Source organism: Symsagittifera roscoffensis, chromosome 1, assembly GCF_963678635.1.
Source record: "Symsagittifera roscoffensis chromosome 1, txSymRosc1.1, whole genome shotgun sequence".
Taxonomy (NCBI): domain Eukaryota; kingdom Metazoa; phylum Xenacoelomorpha; order Acoela; family Convolutidae; genus Symsagittifera; species Symsagittifera roscoffensis.
Window position 1 is genome coordinate 96,480,621 of NC_087062.1, and position 15,175 is coordinate 96,495,795.

Below are 15,175 nucleotides of genomic sequence, written 5' to 3' on the forward strand. Positions count from 1 at the left end.
TAAATTAAGTACTCACATTGTAGCACGCTCAAGAACCAGGAAGTAAATAAGTCGGTAAGCAACTCAAGAATTAATAAAGTAACTAAAATGAGTTTAATGTTAGTCAGTTTTAATAATAAGAACAAGTTTTTTCTCTAGACTGTAAGTTCTCGTGAACCATTGGGACACTCTAGCTGTCCACCTTTCCACCGAAGGTTCACTCTGGTCCAGTTAATAATAGTACTCCAATCACAACAATCCAGTTCGTGGGAATGCTCTCGTCTCTGTTTTAGATGGGACAGCTCTACTCTTGTTCTATTGTGACAGAAATTGCGAATAGCAATTTCCCACCGTTTTATTTAGCAACTTTCCCGCGATTGTTACTCGATTGTTCTGACTTCTCTTTTTCTGATTTTCAGTTATCGCGAGAAAATCGTGCATGACAGGTTCCATTCGAAATTTTGAAAAATTAAATTTCACTCCAAAATCAAGTGTTTTTTGCTTCTCTCAAGGTCAAACTTCCGAATATGACCGACTGGCACAGAATCAAGTGATGTTCTGTATATAACGCCTGCAGAGGTTTATGGAAAACGTTGTGAAGTGAGCTAGCAAAACCAATTTAACTATCTATACGCGGCAATTTAACTATCTATACGCGGCAATTTAACTATCTATACGCGGAATGGCTTTTCCATCATAGAAAATGAGCGAGTGTGCAATTATTTAGGAAAGAACGGAAAAGTTTGTACCATATGCAAAAGCAATGTTGTGTGACCACATTTTTTGTTCACGAAGACCGCCGGTATACTTAATAATTCGAGGAGGTATAATTTATTGATAATCACATTGATTTAAAACTGTTTATTGTGCACGGAACGTGCGGTTTTACTTATCTTGACAAACGCCGCGTGCAAAACTTCAATCGCATCGTTTGTGGAAAACGAGGTCATAATGAAAAATTTTGTCGTTCGCAGACTTCAAATACAGCCAATCTAGTTGCAGAGATTTTTGAACAAGAAGGACTTGAAGCACATAAAAATGAAGATGCATAAAGTTTTCCGGTTTATGAGATGAAAGAGATCTCAGTGTTTTTTTTCTGAAGCAAGACGTTAATTTCCCTCGAATTTCATGGGTTTTAACTGATTTAGTGTTGGATAATGGATCCCCAATCACGATTTTGAACCATGTTTTGCAATGATTTACTGAAAAAAAAACGAGGACAAATGTCCTGAAAAAACTTCACTTCAATGGCATGCAAAAAAGAATACCAGCATGTAAATTTACCAAAAACTAAAGCTTGGCCATCAAGAAGTTTTCTCTTATATATATTTTTAAAATCAGATTGGGTAATGGGACTTAAAGTTGGAGTATGACCTCCAGGGTTGAAATAAATAGATTAAAGTTTGAATTGATACAAAAATACATTTAAAATGTTTAAAACGTGTTTAGAACAGGTATTTTTTTCAATACGTTAATTGTCACAATCGTTAGTTAGTGAACGCAAACGAAATGCTAGTTAGCCAAAAGTGTTTTATAATTGGTTTCCGAATGAAATCTGATGAGAAAAAGCTGTTGCGAGGCATGCTAGAGCTTTAAAGTTCAGCCACATAGCAAGGGCAGCAATGTTGATTGGCTGATGAGATTATTCGGAAACACGGGCGCGCCTATTTTCATCGCACGCGACGTTTTTTGGCTGAATTAATACAATGATAAAAAACGCGTTGATTTGTTACATACGATCAAAACAGTGTTTAAAACATGTTTTAAATCACTCATATATTTTATTAACGAACCCTGATGACCTCGAATACGATAAAGAAAACAACTTCTTAGCTTTTAGAGAAAACTCTGCGCATACTGTACATAATTCTGTGAATTTTGCCGGAATGAGCGATAGCGTTTTTTTTTTAAAAAAATAACAGATTAATAGCCCAACTTTCGATAATGACCTATCTACGGTTAACGAAATTGTATCAAAGTTTTTAGATATTAGAAAAAGGAACAAAACTCAAATGAGAGCGAGGCATACCCCTATGAACTTACACAAACTTTTTGATAAGGAGATGAAGTTGAGGCTAACCAGTTAAGTGTAGGCTGAACAGTTTGTCCAACCCGTGTTGTTTGCGCAAAAACACAATTGTGCTATTAAGATAGCTTTGGATGCACGTGAGTTGATCAACGATTTTTGTTTCAATAGAGGATCGGTGCCACGGGTGGACCTTCGCGAAAAAAACATTTTGTTAGAAAGCCAAATAAAAAAACACACTAGGTTCTGTCTTTTTTTAAGCAAATTACGTAAAACTTATGGCTTTGGACAATTATCCTTAAAGTCTAGCACGGCATGGTGGGCATCCGATCCGTGCGCACTACACAGCAAAGCGAACGGATCTGATGCTTTCCGTTTGCGGGGGGCACTGGGATTACCGAGAAAGTTGTTGGTGAAAACACTGACATCAAAGCGAAGTTTTACACCCTCGTTAGACGAAGGGTTCAGTTTCGTTTCTGTCCCAGATGCTCAGAGGATCGGATTAACTTCCAATCGCCCAAGTAGCCAACAGGTTTGCTCATCTTGATTGGTCGTAAGGCTATGACCTAAAACCGACAGAAATGTGACCATTGTTACTTCAACCCCCTTCGTGGAGGAATGCATCTGCGTGGAGACGGAGCCCAACTTTTATTTTTGACGTTATAGTATAACTTACACTTTACATATTGATAATACTATGCGCTTGATGCAAGCAGTGATTCAATCTCAGTCTACCCCTTACTTGTACAGTGGTTTCGGATAGTGGTGGTCCAGCTCGACCACTTCTAATTAGAGGTATTGGAGCTGACAGTCCAAATCTCGCCTGGGAACCCTAGATGTTTGAATCATCTTGGGACTTCTTACTAGAAGCTGCGCATTATATCCTAACGGCTAGTGAGCTCTGACCTGACACTCCTTCGACGCCCGGATCAGTAAGCGGAATTGGTTTACTCCGAAGGCTGTTCATGACTGGGTGTCAGAATTAGCCGCGAGATGTCGATGGGCGATGGAACTAATTACCGAAGACGATTACCATATATGGTACCCTTCCGAGAAAAACGACATCAATTCTTAGAACTTATTAATACCAACTCGAATACCAGTCTCAATGCTTTATATACCACTAACATTCATTCTTTATCATCAATTCAGTCAATTGACAAAACCTAGCTTGAAAGGTTATGGGCCCAGCTACTTGCTGACGGGGTTTAACTTATGAACAAGTTAAATCTTTCAAACTTTGTGATCACACTCTAGCAAGCATAGATTAACTTTGCGACTCAATTTATCAATTTCGAATAAAAATTCTCTCCTCTCCTACGATCGATTTATCGACTTCGATCAAGTTTTCTTTCAATCTCTTTCTCTCCTTTTGATCGATTTCGATCTGATCCTATTACATTAACTTTTCTTCTCCTCCATCTGGCAGATGGCCACCCCGACTAACTCTCGAGCAGAACGACTCACCTACAGCGGGAAAGAAGAAGAGCAGTTTGAAGCCCGCATCTACGTCCTGAACCTGTCGGACTGCCTCTTCAACAAGATCGTGACGATAGCGGCTTCCTCTGACGAAACGCCAGCCGAGAAGACGAAGCGCGAGAAGGAATAAGCGGCTTTGGCGAAACAGCAGTACATGGTGTGGTGTGAGCTGGTGCAGTGCTTCGACAAGGGGAGCATCAACTTCATCCGAAGTTACAAGCCGAACGGTCCAGCGGCGTGGGCGCCCTAGTGAAGCAGTTCAAGTCGACGGAACGACCCCGCATCCACACCCTGCTCTCGCAACTGACAAGTCTGACGATGGTGACTGGTGAACGTGTGACCGAGTACTTGACGAGAGCCGAGAACGTCAAACTGGATCTGGACGATGCTGAAGAGATAGTGTCCATCCCCTCGTCACGGCGATGGTGCTCAAGGGTCTATCTAAGGATTACGATCACAAATCGACTGTCCTCAATTTCGGTGCACCCAAGCCTTACGACAAAACGAAGCAAGACCTCATCAACTTCGAGAGCACCAGATGTCTGTCAACTGGTAAGGAATCAACTGCAGCGTTTCATGTTACAGACAAAAAGAGGGTAGCCTGCCTCAAGTGTGGAAGAACGGGGCATATGGCGAGAGAGTGCCGAGGACGAGAAACGAGAACGTCTTTCAACTGCGGGACGAAAGGCCACCTTGCTAGCAAGTGCAGAACGCCACGGAAGAAAGGGTCGATCGATGTTGCGGGGGCTTCAGGGAACGCGCGTACAGCTGGCTTCTTCAGTTTAGAATCGTTCGATGCCCTTGATGAGCAGTGCTGCGAGCTTATAGTGGACTCTGGTTGCAATGGGTTCATGATCAAGGACAAGGAGCTCTTTGTGGAGCTGGACGAGAACTTCAAGTCAGATGTGGGCAACGCCAACTCGTCTCGGTTTTTTTTCTCGAGGACAAGGGACAGTACGATGTGGAGTCATCAACAAGAACGGATGCAGTGTGAGCTAGAACTACGGGATGCTTACTGGGTACCGAGCTACGCAAAGAACCTCATCTCAGTCAAGCGACGTACGGATGAAGGAGGTACGGTCAAGTTTGAACTTTTCCTCATTTAAAATTTCCAGATGGGACTGTATTACCTCTTACAATGGGTGACGAACTGTATAGTTTGCAGGTGTTCCCTTTGCGCAACACTTTACAGTCTCATTCCAGCCGCACACTTACGAATTTACACTTGGCACTTGGACACAACAATTTCAACGATGTGGCTCGACTCCCAAAATTGGTGCAGGGATGGTGATCAATGCGGATGGGGATACTGGACACTGCAGTACGTGTGAATTGGAAAAAGCGAAGCGGGTGCCTACTACCAAGAGGTGGGGGACGGGACTGAGGCCAATTCACCAAACGTCAAACGAAGGCTATCGGTATGCAGTGGGATTCATAGACAGCTTCAGCCGTTTTTGTGCCATCTACCCCAAGAAGACCAAGGAAGAAGTGGTAGGGGAAATTATAATTCTTCATTGCCGACGTGGGCATACCAGACACTTTGGTATCGGACAACGCTATGGAATTCAAATCCAAGGTATTCTCCAATCTGTGTGTCAGAAATGGGATCCGCCAAGAGTTTTCGGCTCCCTACACGCCGGAAGAGAACGGAAAGATCGAGAGGGTCTGGGTGACAGTGACAGGCATGGCACGATGCATGATGTCTACAGCAGGAGTCCCTAAACAACTATGGCCCCATGCTCTAGCTACTGCTGTCTATGTCAAGAACCGTAGCTTCCATTCTGCCCACAACAGAACACCGTTTGAAATGTTTAATGGGGTTAAACCAAATTTGTCAAATATTCACCAATTTGGTTGGAGAGCTTTTGTGTTGGATCAAAACAGGAAGAAACTGGAGATTAAAGCGCGGGAAGCAATGTGCTGGGTTACTCCGAAAACAGCAAGGCGTTCGTAGTGGCTTCTCTGGAAGGATCAACTGTGCGAGGACCTGACAAGATTGGAGCATCTCGTGATGTGACGTTCAACGACAGTGACTTCCCAAAACGATCGGGCAGTTCCCACACAACGCCAAGTGACATCTTCTACGAAAAACCAACCGAGGAACGCAAAAGTGCTGCCAACCAAGACAGAATGCAAAGATCCACCAAGTGACAATGATTGCGGGGGCAAGGAAATGATTTCAGTGGATGTCAACAAAGGCTTCACGGAATCAAGTCAGGGAGCAACAACTGTGCAACCTATGCCTACAACCAGCCGCTGGTTGCGGCAACAAGGGGCAACGCAAGACTCCTCAAAGGTTCAATGACTACGTGATGGGACAAGAGATGGAGAACTTAGCACCTCACTCGTATGCGTTGCTTCCAACAGGGCTAGCGGAAAGTGCGAAAGAAGCGTTGCAAGACTCCAACTGGAAAGCAGCAATGGATCGAGAGTACGAAAGCCTCATTTCCAACAAAGTGTGGACGTTGGTAAAGCGTGTGAAAGGCAAGCAACCGATCGCAATGGGGTGGTAGCATTACGCACTCAAGATTAACTAACTGGGCGAAGTGAGCAAGTACCAAGCGCGATTTGAGGCAAGGCGATTTTCGCAAGCTGCTGGGGTGGACTACAACGAGACGTACTCAGCGACTGCAAAACTTACCACAATTCGGACTGTGCTTGCATGTGGAGCGTCAATGGGTATGGACTTCTACCAGATAGATGTGAGGACAGCCTACTTGAACGCTCCCATCGAAGAGGAAATCTATCGGGATCAACCTGAAGGATACAACAAAGGAAACGAACTGGTAAGCAAGCTTCAACGATCTCTCTATGGTCTGAAGCGATAGGGAAGAAACTGGTTCGAATGACTTTCGGCGTATCTGGGTGAGAGTGGTTTTGAATCGTCTGTCCACGACCAATGCCCAATGATCCTGAAGCGCAATGGGCATAAATGCTGGATCGTGATATGGGTTGATGATATCCTCTACTGCTCAACCGACAAGAATTGGTTCGTGCGTGGTTCAAGGGTATGATGCAGAAAAGGTTCACGATTGGTGACGACTCGCCTCTAATTTGGTTTCTGGGGACAGCATTCAAAGTGGATGAAAGGAGTGTGACTCTCAATCACTCGGTGTACGTGAGCAACCTTCTTCAAAAGCATAGTGTGGAAAACTGTAAACCTCAGGCTGCTTCGACTCCACTAGCAGAAATGGTTGAACTGAGTAGAGAGCAAATGCCTGAAGATGGGTCATTAGAGCAAAAAGAAATGAAAGACATGGACTACCGAACAATTGTGGGGAGAATCTCTTATCTGGCCTTGACTACTCGACCCGACTTATGCTTCACTGCCCACCAACTCGCAAAACTTCTGTGCAACCCAGGTAAACTGGCAAGCGGCTAAGCATGTTTTGCGCTTTTTTCAGGGAACTAAAGATGTGGGAATCAGCTACCACAAGTTCGCCCAACGTCGGTTGGAAGGCTTCTCTGATGCGGACTACGCCAGCTGTAAAGATGACAGAAGAAGTGTGACTGGATTCTGCTTTACTCTGGGAAGTGGTGCTATCTCCTGGGCTGTGATGACTCGACTACTATCAGCAGCGACAGCCAAGCATGTCTGGCCCTATCTACCAGAGGGGACAACAGTGCCAAGACCAAGCACTACGCAACCCGCATGGCGTTTATCCGAGAAGAAGTTCAATGAAAGAACATTGAGCTGAAGTTCGTGGCAACAGGAGACAACCCGGCCGATATCTTCACAGATGGGCTGGGGCGCATGAAGACAAAACATCATCTCCAACGACTCTCGGCTAAGCCGTGGGGTCAGAGTTAACCACGAGATGTCGATGGGCGATGAAACTAATTACCGAAGACGATTACCATATAAGGTCACCTCCCGAGAAAAACAACATCAATTCTTTGAACTCATTAATACCAACTCAAATACCAGTCTCAATGCTTTATATACCACTAACATTCCTTCTTTATCATCAATTCATTCTACTGATAAAACCTAGCTTGAAACTGGGCAATAAACTATACAGCCTAAGACCCATTACTGTTAATGCATAGAGAAATTTGACTAATACTGTACTTTGAGTCTCCACTTGATCCCGGCCAAGTACATGAAATTTGATCACTACTTCTTGTGAAGTGAGGACGGGTTATGGTTTGGGCCTTTTTACTTGTCAGCTCAAGGTTTTGGGGCGGTGCGAAGTGAATTGCAGTCTAAGTTTGGTCTACGTTGAGTAGACCAGTCGATGAGAGGCGATCCCCAGAGGTAACCATGCAAGGGACAAAAGTGCTGCCGGAAGACACATGCGTTATCATAGTAGCAGTGACGCAATCACAAAACCGCTTCTTGAACAGCTTGACTATAGTGAATTTTTGCGTAAACTCAGCAACTAGTGTATCCTACCGCGAACTGAAACGAGTTTCTGTTTTAGCGCAACATCAAGTGAGCTTCCTGGTCAATAGGATGCGGAATCCGGGGTTACTGAGTGATCTGCATGCTTTTTGATTGCTTCACTGGGTAGGAGAACCGTCCCTATAAAGACACGGAAAACACAACTAGTCGCCTGAGCTCATGTTACTCGTTCGCCGAATCACGTCGGGACTCCACACGAAGTTTTTCTGAGTTTTTCACATTTTTATGGGTGCACGCCATATGCGTAAACATTGTTTCAAACATGAACATGAATAACCAATTGCTGAAACACCGTGCCTTCCAGAAACTCAATATTCACATTTTGCAGTCGACTGTTATATGCATATGCTGTTATCATTTTCCGAACTTTTCTCGTGACCATGTAGTTTTGTTAAAACGAATTTGCAAATCTACAAAGTCTGAGCTGTTCTGAAATTGCAGCTGTGTGTCCACCAGTTGACTCTTTCAGTAGACTCAACTAGGCTCATTCATAATTAGTCTCACACCGAACCCGAGGCAATGGTAATCCTAGTGTGAACATACCATAACTGACTCTTTCATCATGTAAGTATCGTATTTTACGCGTTGTTCCAGTTTGCTTCTATCCAGTTCGATAATCTCGTGCATATTAGGTCCGGGTTTGGTTTGTGAGCTCGTATTGAACACTATCTGATCAATCAGTTTTCTGATCTTGTTCTCGACAAGCTTTGAACATAACGTTCTCTCAAAACTCAGGCTCGAAACAGTAAATACATGTACATGATTTATATAAATTGCTGGGTTATAGTTTTCCTGACACTAAATCCCAAGTTCTGACCCGAGTGCGGCAGTTTTAAAGTTGTGTGTGAGACTGATTTCTTATATTTTGCGCATCGGGTTATTGCAACGAATAAACTACGGCCAATTGGTTGTTTTTTTAAAATTACGTTTCATTTTACTGTTTTTTTCAGAGTATGTCGCGACGAGGAAAGGGAGGTGGAGGTTGTAAGTTCAGGATCTCTCTCGGTCTCCCGGTAGGAGCAGTCATCAACTGTGCGGACAACACCGGTGCGAAGAACTTGTACATCATCTCTGTGAAGCGAGTCACTGGAAGACTTAACAGGTATGGCGAGAGCGTGCTAGGTATGTGTCATAAGTGCTGGAAGAAATACAGTAGAGGGTGGATATAACGGTTTTGTTTATAACGAACTGACTCGTAAAACGAGCCGAAAGTACCACTTCTACATTCTCATCAATTGTTCCATGTTCCAGCTCGTTTTTATAAAAAAAATACGAGTTTATTAATCAACGCACAAATTCAGAACAAATTTTGGGTTCGTTTTATCCACCCTTCACTTTAATTGTGCTGAGTAAGTAAAGGTCTACGCTTAAATTTACGAGATTTCAAGAGATTTCTTTGCTATCTCACGCCTTAATTTTGTCTTTTTTTGAACCTCTATAGGTTGCCAGCCGCTGGATGCGGTGACATGGTGATGGCCACGGTGAAGAAAGGCAAGCCAGAACTGAGGAAGAAAGTCATGCCGGCAGTTGTGATCAGACAGAGGAAGCCCTACAGACGCAAGGACGGTGTGTTCATCTACTTCGAGGACAACGCTGGAGTCATTGTCAATGTAAAGGGAGAGATGAAAGGATCTGCCATCACTGGACCGGTTGCCAAGGAGTGCGCTGACCTGTGGCCTAAAATCAGTTCTAATGCTTCCTCTGTCGCATAATTGATTTTTCCCTCATTCAATTTTTCTGTTTGTCTATTTTTGGGTATAAGAGCTATTAAAATGCATTACATGTAATGCATTGTAATGTACATGTAACATTTAACAAAATTCCTTTGTCAGTTGTGCAACGACCTTTCAAAAACAGTAGGAAGCGTATCTAACGAAACCCAGGTTACACGAAAAAACTTTCGTTTTACACGCTTTACGTTGTGTAAAAGTTTCGCTGTACAGTGGAGTGTGGATATAACGAAAGCGGATATGACGAAAGTTTTCCGGGTCCCTTGACTCAAAGGACTCGGAGTTTCGTTATATCCGCTTTATACTGTAGTTTATAGCATACCTTATCATTTTTCCCGCTCGACCGCATATCCTATATTAACCATGTTTAAGCGCGTGTTTATACCGGACGGGTTCTAATAGAACCTTTATAGAACCTTCTAATAGAAACTTTCTATTGCCGACTAATTCGGCTTAATTTGCGAGTCCGTTATTTATATTCACCCTCTACTGTATGTAGAACAGTTTAAGCAAAAACATATATCGAACGAATTACAGAATATATGTTTTTTGAAGTGAGACGCTGACCTGGACATTTTTTTGTCCAACAGGACCTGGTTAGATGACATTTTTAAAGTGTGGCCACCCTGTGAGAGGTGACTACGCCTAAGAAGATATTGTTAAAAGAGCTATGAGGGTTCTTTATGAAAACTTTTCTTCTTTTGTTATTCTTTTTTGATGTTTACTGCCTTTCGACACTGCCTTGTGAGTCAAAAGTTGTGACTTTACTGATCTTGCAGTAGCAAATATATTTGCATGTAATTTGTACGCCTCTGGAAGGTTTTTTCCAATTAGAGGTTTCCTTCCCAAAAAAAAACTATCATGAGTATTTCACGTGTTTGCGCAAGTTCAGTTTCCGATTTACCGACTGAGTGGCCTTATTTCTCGTGATTTTCAGTGGAAATATACCGATTTTGTCCTGATTAAAAAAAACGTTGTCCTGATTTTCCCCAAAAATCCGCTACGAGGTCTGTCCATGTTATCCTCTCGGATACTACCCCTGATTGAGTTTTCCTTCAGACAAGTATGATCAACGTGAACATCGGTGTTCTGGGTCATGTCGATGCAGGAAAGACATCCCTGTGCAAACTGTTGAGCACAACTGCCTCCACCGCTTGTTTCGACAAAAATCCGCAGAGCCAAGAAAGAGGCATTACGTTGGATTTGGGATTTTCTGCTTTTGAGATGGACTTAGGAGATGAAACGGTAAGTTCTGATGGTAAAGGACAGACAGTGTTTAGACGCGTCATGAAAAACTTGAAAATTTTATGATTTTTTTTATTTCGTCATGAAGAATCATTTCCGATTTGTCACGAAATGTCATGAAATTTGTCACTACCAACCGTATAAACCCTGAAGGACTATCAAAGTTTGCGTTTGTGACTTTAAGATGTTGCTTCCCAGGTGCAAGTGACTCTGGTAGATTGTCCGGGCCATGCGTCCCTCATCCGGACGATCATTGGAGGAGCAAATATCATTGATATGATGATCCTCGTAGTCGATGCTACTAAGGCAGGGTTTATACGCGTCATAAAAAACCTGAAATGTCATAAAATTGTGGATAAAGTTTCCCCAGCCTGAAAGTTTCAGAGAGCGATGAATGATAATGACATATTTTCTTACTTTTGTAAAAATCGGATTTCGAATTTTTGAATTTTCCGATACATTTTTGTCTTTCTCCAACTCGTGAATAACGAACCCCCCCACGGTCGCTTGTTCGTTTACTTGATATCCTCATTCACCCTCAAAAAAATGTCATCTCCGGTTTGTCATTAAATTCGTGACTTTAACAACCGTATAAACCCTGTAAGGGTATTCAAACTCAAACTGCTGAGTGTATCGTTATTGCCGAAATTCTGAAGCAAAGCAAAGAAAGCTTACCCGTCATTGTAGCAGTTAACAAAACTGACCTTTTCCCAGACCAAGACAAGTAAATCTGTTGCATGATCAGGGTGGCCCACGGTAACATGGAGTGACATGAAAGTTAAAAGTTCGTAAGGTAGTTCTTTTCTGAGATGAGATCGTATGCAGGGTGGCCACGCTGTCATGGCCAAAATCATGACCTACGAGACATGTCATTTCGTTTTTTTACAAATGGCCAAACTGTTACTGTCGTTTAAAGAAGTAAAAAGAGTATTTCATTACAAGGACTCTGTGAATAATGAAAGTCGGTTTTTCGCCAAAACCAAAATTTGTGATCCATTGAGAAAAAAAATAAACCTCGCTACCTACCCTCATTTGTGCGTGGTTTCTTGTTCATTTCACGATTTTGGCATGGCCAACGGTTGAGAAATGTCATGGCTGTCATGCTAATTCCTGTTTGATTTATTAAACAGGTCTTATGAAAAAGTGTTTTTTTTTGTTTTTTTTGAGACGCTTTCAGCCTTTTTTTACATACCCGAAAAACTACCCTGGCTTTTTTTTTCAAACTGGTCTTAAATGGAAGCCTGGCCACCTACGGTCTTTCTGACGTTAAGCGCTAGTCTTTCCGAAGCTTGTAGCGGTGGGAAATGAGTTCGGAAAATTATGAAAAAGTGCTTTTTCGACTGAATATTTATTATATTGAATATTTCTTAAAAAGTACCCATTGGATTTGGATATAAAGCTGCAAAGAACCAGTATCAACAATATAAAAAGAGGAAACCGCAGGGCTTGGGTTGCTTATAGCGATGGAAAATGACATCGAAAAATCATCGAAAAGTGCTTTTTCGACAGAATAAGTGCTTTATTGAATATTTCTCAAAAAGTACCCATTGGATTTGGATATAAAGCTGCAAAGAATCAGTATCAACAATGTGAATGGGGGAAACCGCAGGGCTTGGGTTGCTTATAGCGATAGGAAATGACATCGAAAAATCATCGAAATGTGCTTTTTGACGAAAAAAATATTGAAAACCAACAGAATGTTTCTGGAGTATAACATTTGAAAACAAAATCAAACAGGACCCTCCCTGCTTTAGCTGGGCCTCTAGTTTGAATTTCTGATAACGTGGCCAACCTGGTATGGCTGGTACAGTTGCTGATTGAAATTGTAAAAAAGTCGACGAACCTCGCAGTAAAAACATAGGAAAATGAGAAAAAAACGCATTGACAAAACCTTGAAATTTTGGGAAAATTTCTGCTCCCCAGCTCCATAGACACTTGAATTTTGAAATTTTTTGACTTGGAAAATGAATTGGATTATAAAAATCTCCAACCCGTGGCCACCCTGATAATCGTGTATAACAATGTTACCACTTGTTTTTTTTAGACTCGAAAAAGTTCTCAAAAAGTTGGCTTTGACCTTCAAAGAAACTTCGCTGGGGACGAACGTCACAATGGTTCCTTTATCATGCAACACCGAAAAAGACAACGATAGCCTGGTGATAATGAAAGAGAAGCTACAGATGTGCATAAGTAATCAGTTGTCGCAGATCAAATGCAGTCGCCAGAAAAGTGAAAAACAAGACTTTCTTTTTGCTGTCGACCATTGCTTTCAGATAAAAGGTGAATCTGTGCGCCTTCGAATGCATTCACTGATCAACAGGAATGGGCGATTTTGATCAAGTGATTTTTATCACTGATCAATCATGATTTCAGATTTTAATCGGATTTTATTGAATTATAATCGCGATTTTCATCAATTTTGTCTTATAATTTAAGCGTTTCGCCCAAATGTGGAGAAAAAACGATTTCGTAGTTCCAAATGAATGTATCTTGATGTCAGACGCAGTATGTGAACAATAAATTTATGTAATGGAACCAACAATCTAGCTTGTTTCCCCAAAATTTCACCATTTATTCGTGATTTTTTTTCCTGGTTTTTAGACCTGACTATTCTATTTAACAATTCGGGGGAAAAAATTAAAGGTATCGTGTCACAAAATGAAATAAAATCCGATCGATTTGATTCTAAGGAAAAAATCAGATAATAAAACATTCCTGCTGATCAGTGTTTTTTCTGTTTCTCGCCCGGTTTTCAGTTAGTCAATGACTAATGATTGAGAACTATGTTGAAGACTTAAGTAGGAAAAATGTACGAGTTTTTTCACAAGTCTGGGTGTCATTGTTTAGGTCAGGGCACGGTTTTAACCGGAACATGCCTCGCTGGCGAAGTATCTATTAACGACAAAGTCGAGATTGCTAACATTTCTCTGGAGAAAAAAATTAAGTCCATACAAGTTTTCAAGAAGCCAGTGAATTCTATCAGACGCGGCGACAGGGCTGGTTTATGTGTGACACAATTCGATTCGTCTTTGCTAGAGAGAGGCATAGTTTCATTCCCGGGGGTATTAAAGTCTTTACATGCTTGTATAATTGCCTTGAAAAAAGTCCGGTTCTATAAAAGTGACATATCATCTAATCAGAAGTTTCACATAGTAGCTGGATACGAAGTTGTAATGGGAAAAATCACTCTTTTTTCAAGCTCAGAACAATCTTTTTCTCCCGATAGCCCATTCGAGTTTCTCTCCAATACCGATGAGCCCACCCCTAATGAGGAGCAAACTGTTTTTGCTTCGATTCAATTCGAGAGACCTGTTTTAGTAACCCCCCAAGTTATTTTCATTGGCTCCAAACTTGACTCCGATGTTCACTTCAAGAATTGCCGATTAGCCTTCTATGGGTCTCCTGTGTTTTCACTACACGAAGAAAATTATGCTACATCAGTTTTACCAAACCTAAAAGTTTTCAAGAAAAAATCGAAAGAAGGTCGAATTGAGCGGATATTTTCGGATGATGTGGTTATATGTAAACACTTGCTCAAGAAAGAAAGTAGCATCGAGAAGTTTATACATTTAAAAGTGGTTTTTTCTACTGGCCATGAGGGTGTTATAATCGGGACATTTGGGCAAGGTGGTAAAGTTAAAGTTCAAATCAAAGGCGGTGTTTCGGAAAAGATAAAAGTTGCTTATCCTACGAAAAAGGGTAGAAAACAGCAGGGCGATGGTCCCATTGATGACGAATCAGAAGTAAAAGAAGATGCCATCAAAGTTGTTTTGAACTTGAAAAAGTTCATTTTTACAACACAATCCAAAATTGTACAATAAATTGTTGCATATATATATATGTATGTATATGTTTTGTCTGTTCCGGCATCGTGGCCACCATGTCTCATATTTGAGTCATCATCGTTTCAGTAGTGATGGGTTGTTCCGACAACTTGTCAGCAGTTCTGAAATCCGCCAAAACACCAGATCAAGTTCAGATCCGAATGTATTCTGTGGGTATTTGCGGATCGGATGTCCATTATTGGCAACATATGCGCATCGGTGATACATATGTAGTCCCTGAACCTATGATCCTCGGCAGGATGGATGAATTTTTAATCATTTGATAAATTAATTATCTACTTTTTTGCATCAAATCCCAACCAGGGCTCATGGCATTTGTTGAAAGTAATCAAATTGGAAAATGTTTTTGCAATCTCATGGAAAATCATGGGATTTTGCTGATATTTGTCAAATTTGCGCTTCAATTTCGTCGATTGGTCATCTTTTTCTTTGCTTTTGTCAGAAAATTGATGCACCTAGTGTCAAG

At 41.6% G+C, this 15,175-nt stretch overlaps 2 protein-coding genes across 2 annotated transcripts in view; both read left to right on the plus strand.

Annotated features, from left to right (window-relative positions):
• Positions 1 to 9,601, plus strand: part of LOC134853112 (large ribosomal subunit protein uL14) — a 39,233-nt gene extending 29,632 nt beyond the window's left edge. The window contains exons 2-3 of the mRNA XM_063869058.1: positions 8,840 to 8,991; positions 9,331 to 9,601. Of these exons, the coding sequence (XP_063725128.1) occupies positions 8,843 to 8,991; positions 9,331 to 9,601 (420 nt within the window). The 5' untranslated portion in view covers positions 8,840 to 8,842. The remainder of the gene's footprint in view (positions 1 to 8,839; positions 8,992 to 9,330) is intronic.
• A 1,007-nt stretch (positions 9,602 to 10,608) lies between these two features.
• LOC134841097 (selenocysteine-specific elongation factor-like) lies at positions 10,609 to 14,685 on the plus strand. The gene is made up of 5 exons (XM_063856880.1): positions 10,609 to 10,868; positions 11,049 to 11,170; positions 11,470 to 11,588; positions 12,909 to 13,144; positions 13,712 to 14,685. Exons 1-5 carry the CDS (start codon positions 10,685 to 10,687, stop codon positions 14,683 to 14,685), a joined length of 1,635 nt encoding a protein of 544 aa, XP_063712950.1. The 5' UTR covers positions 10,609 to 10,684.
• Positions 14,686 to 15,175: the final 490 nt, after the last annotated feature.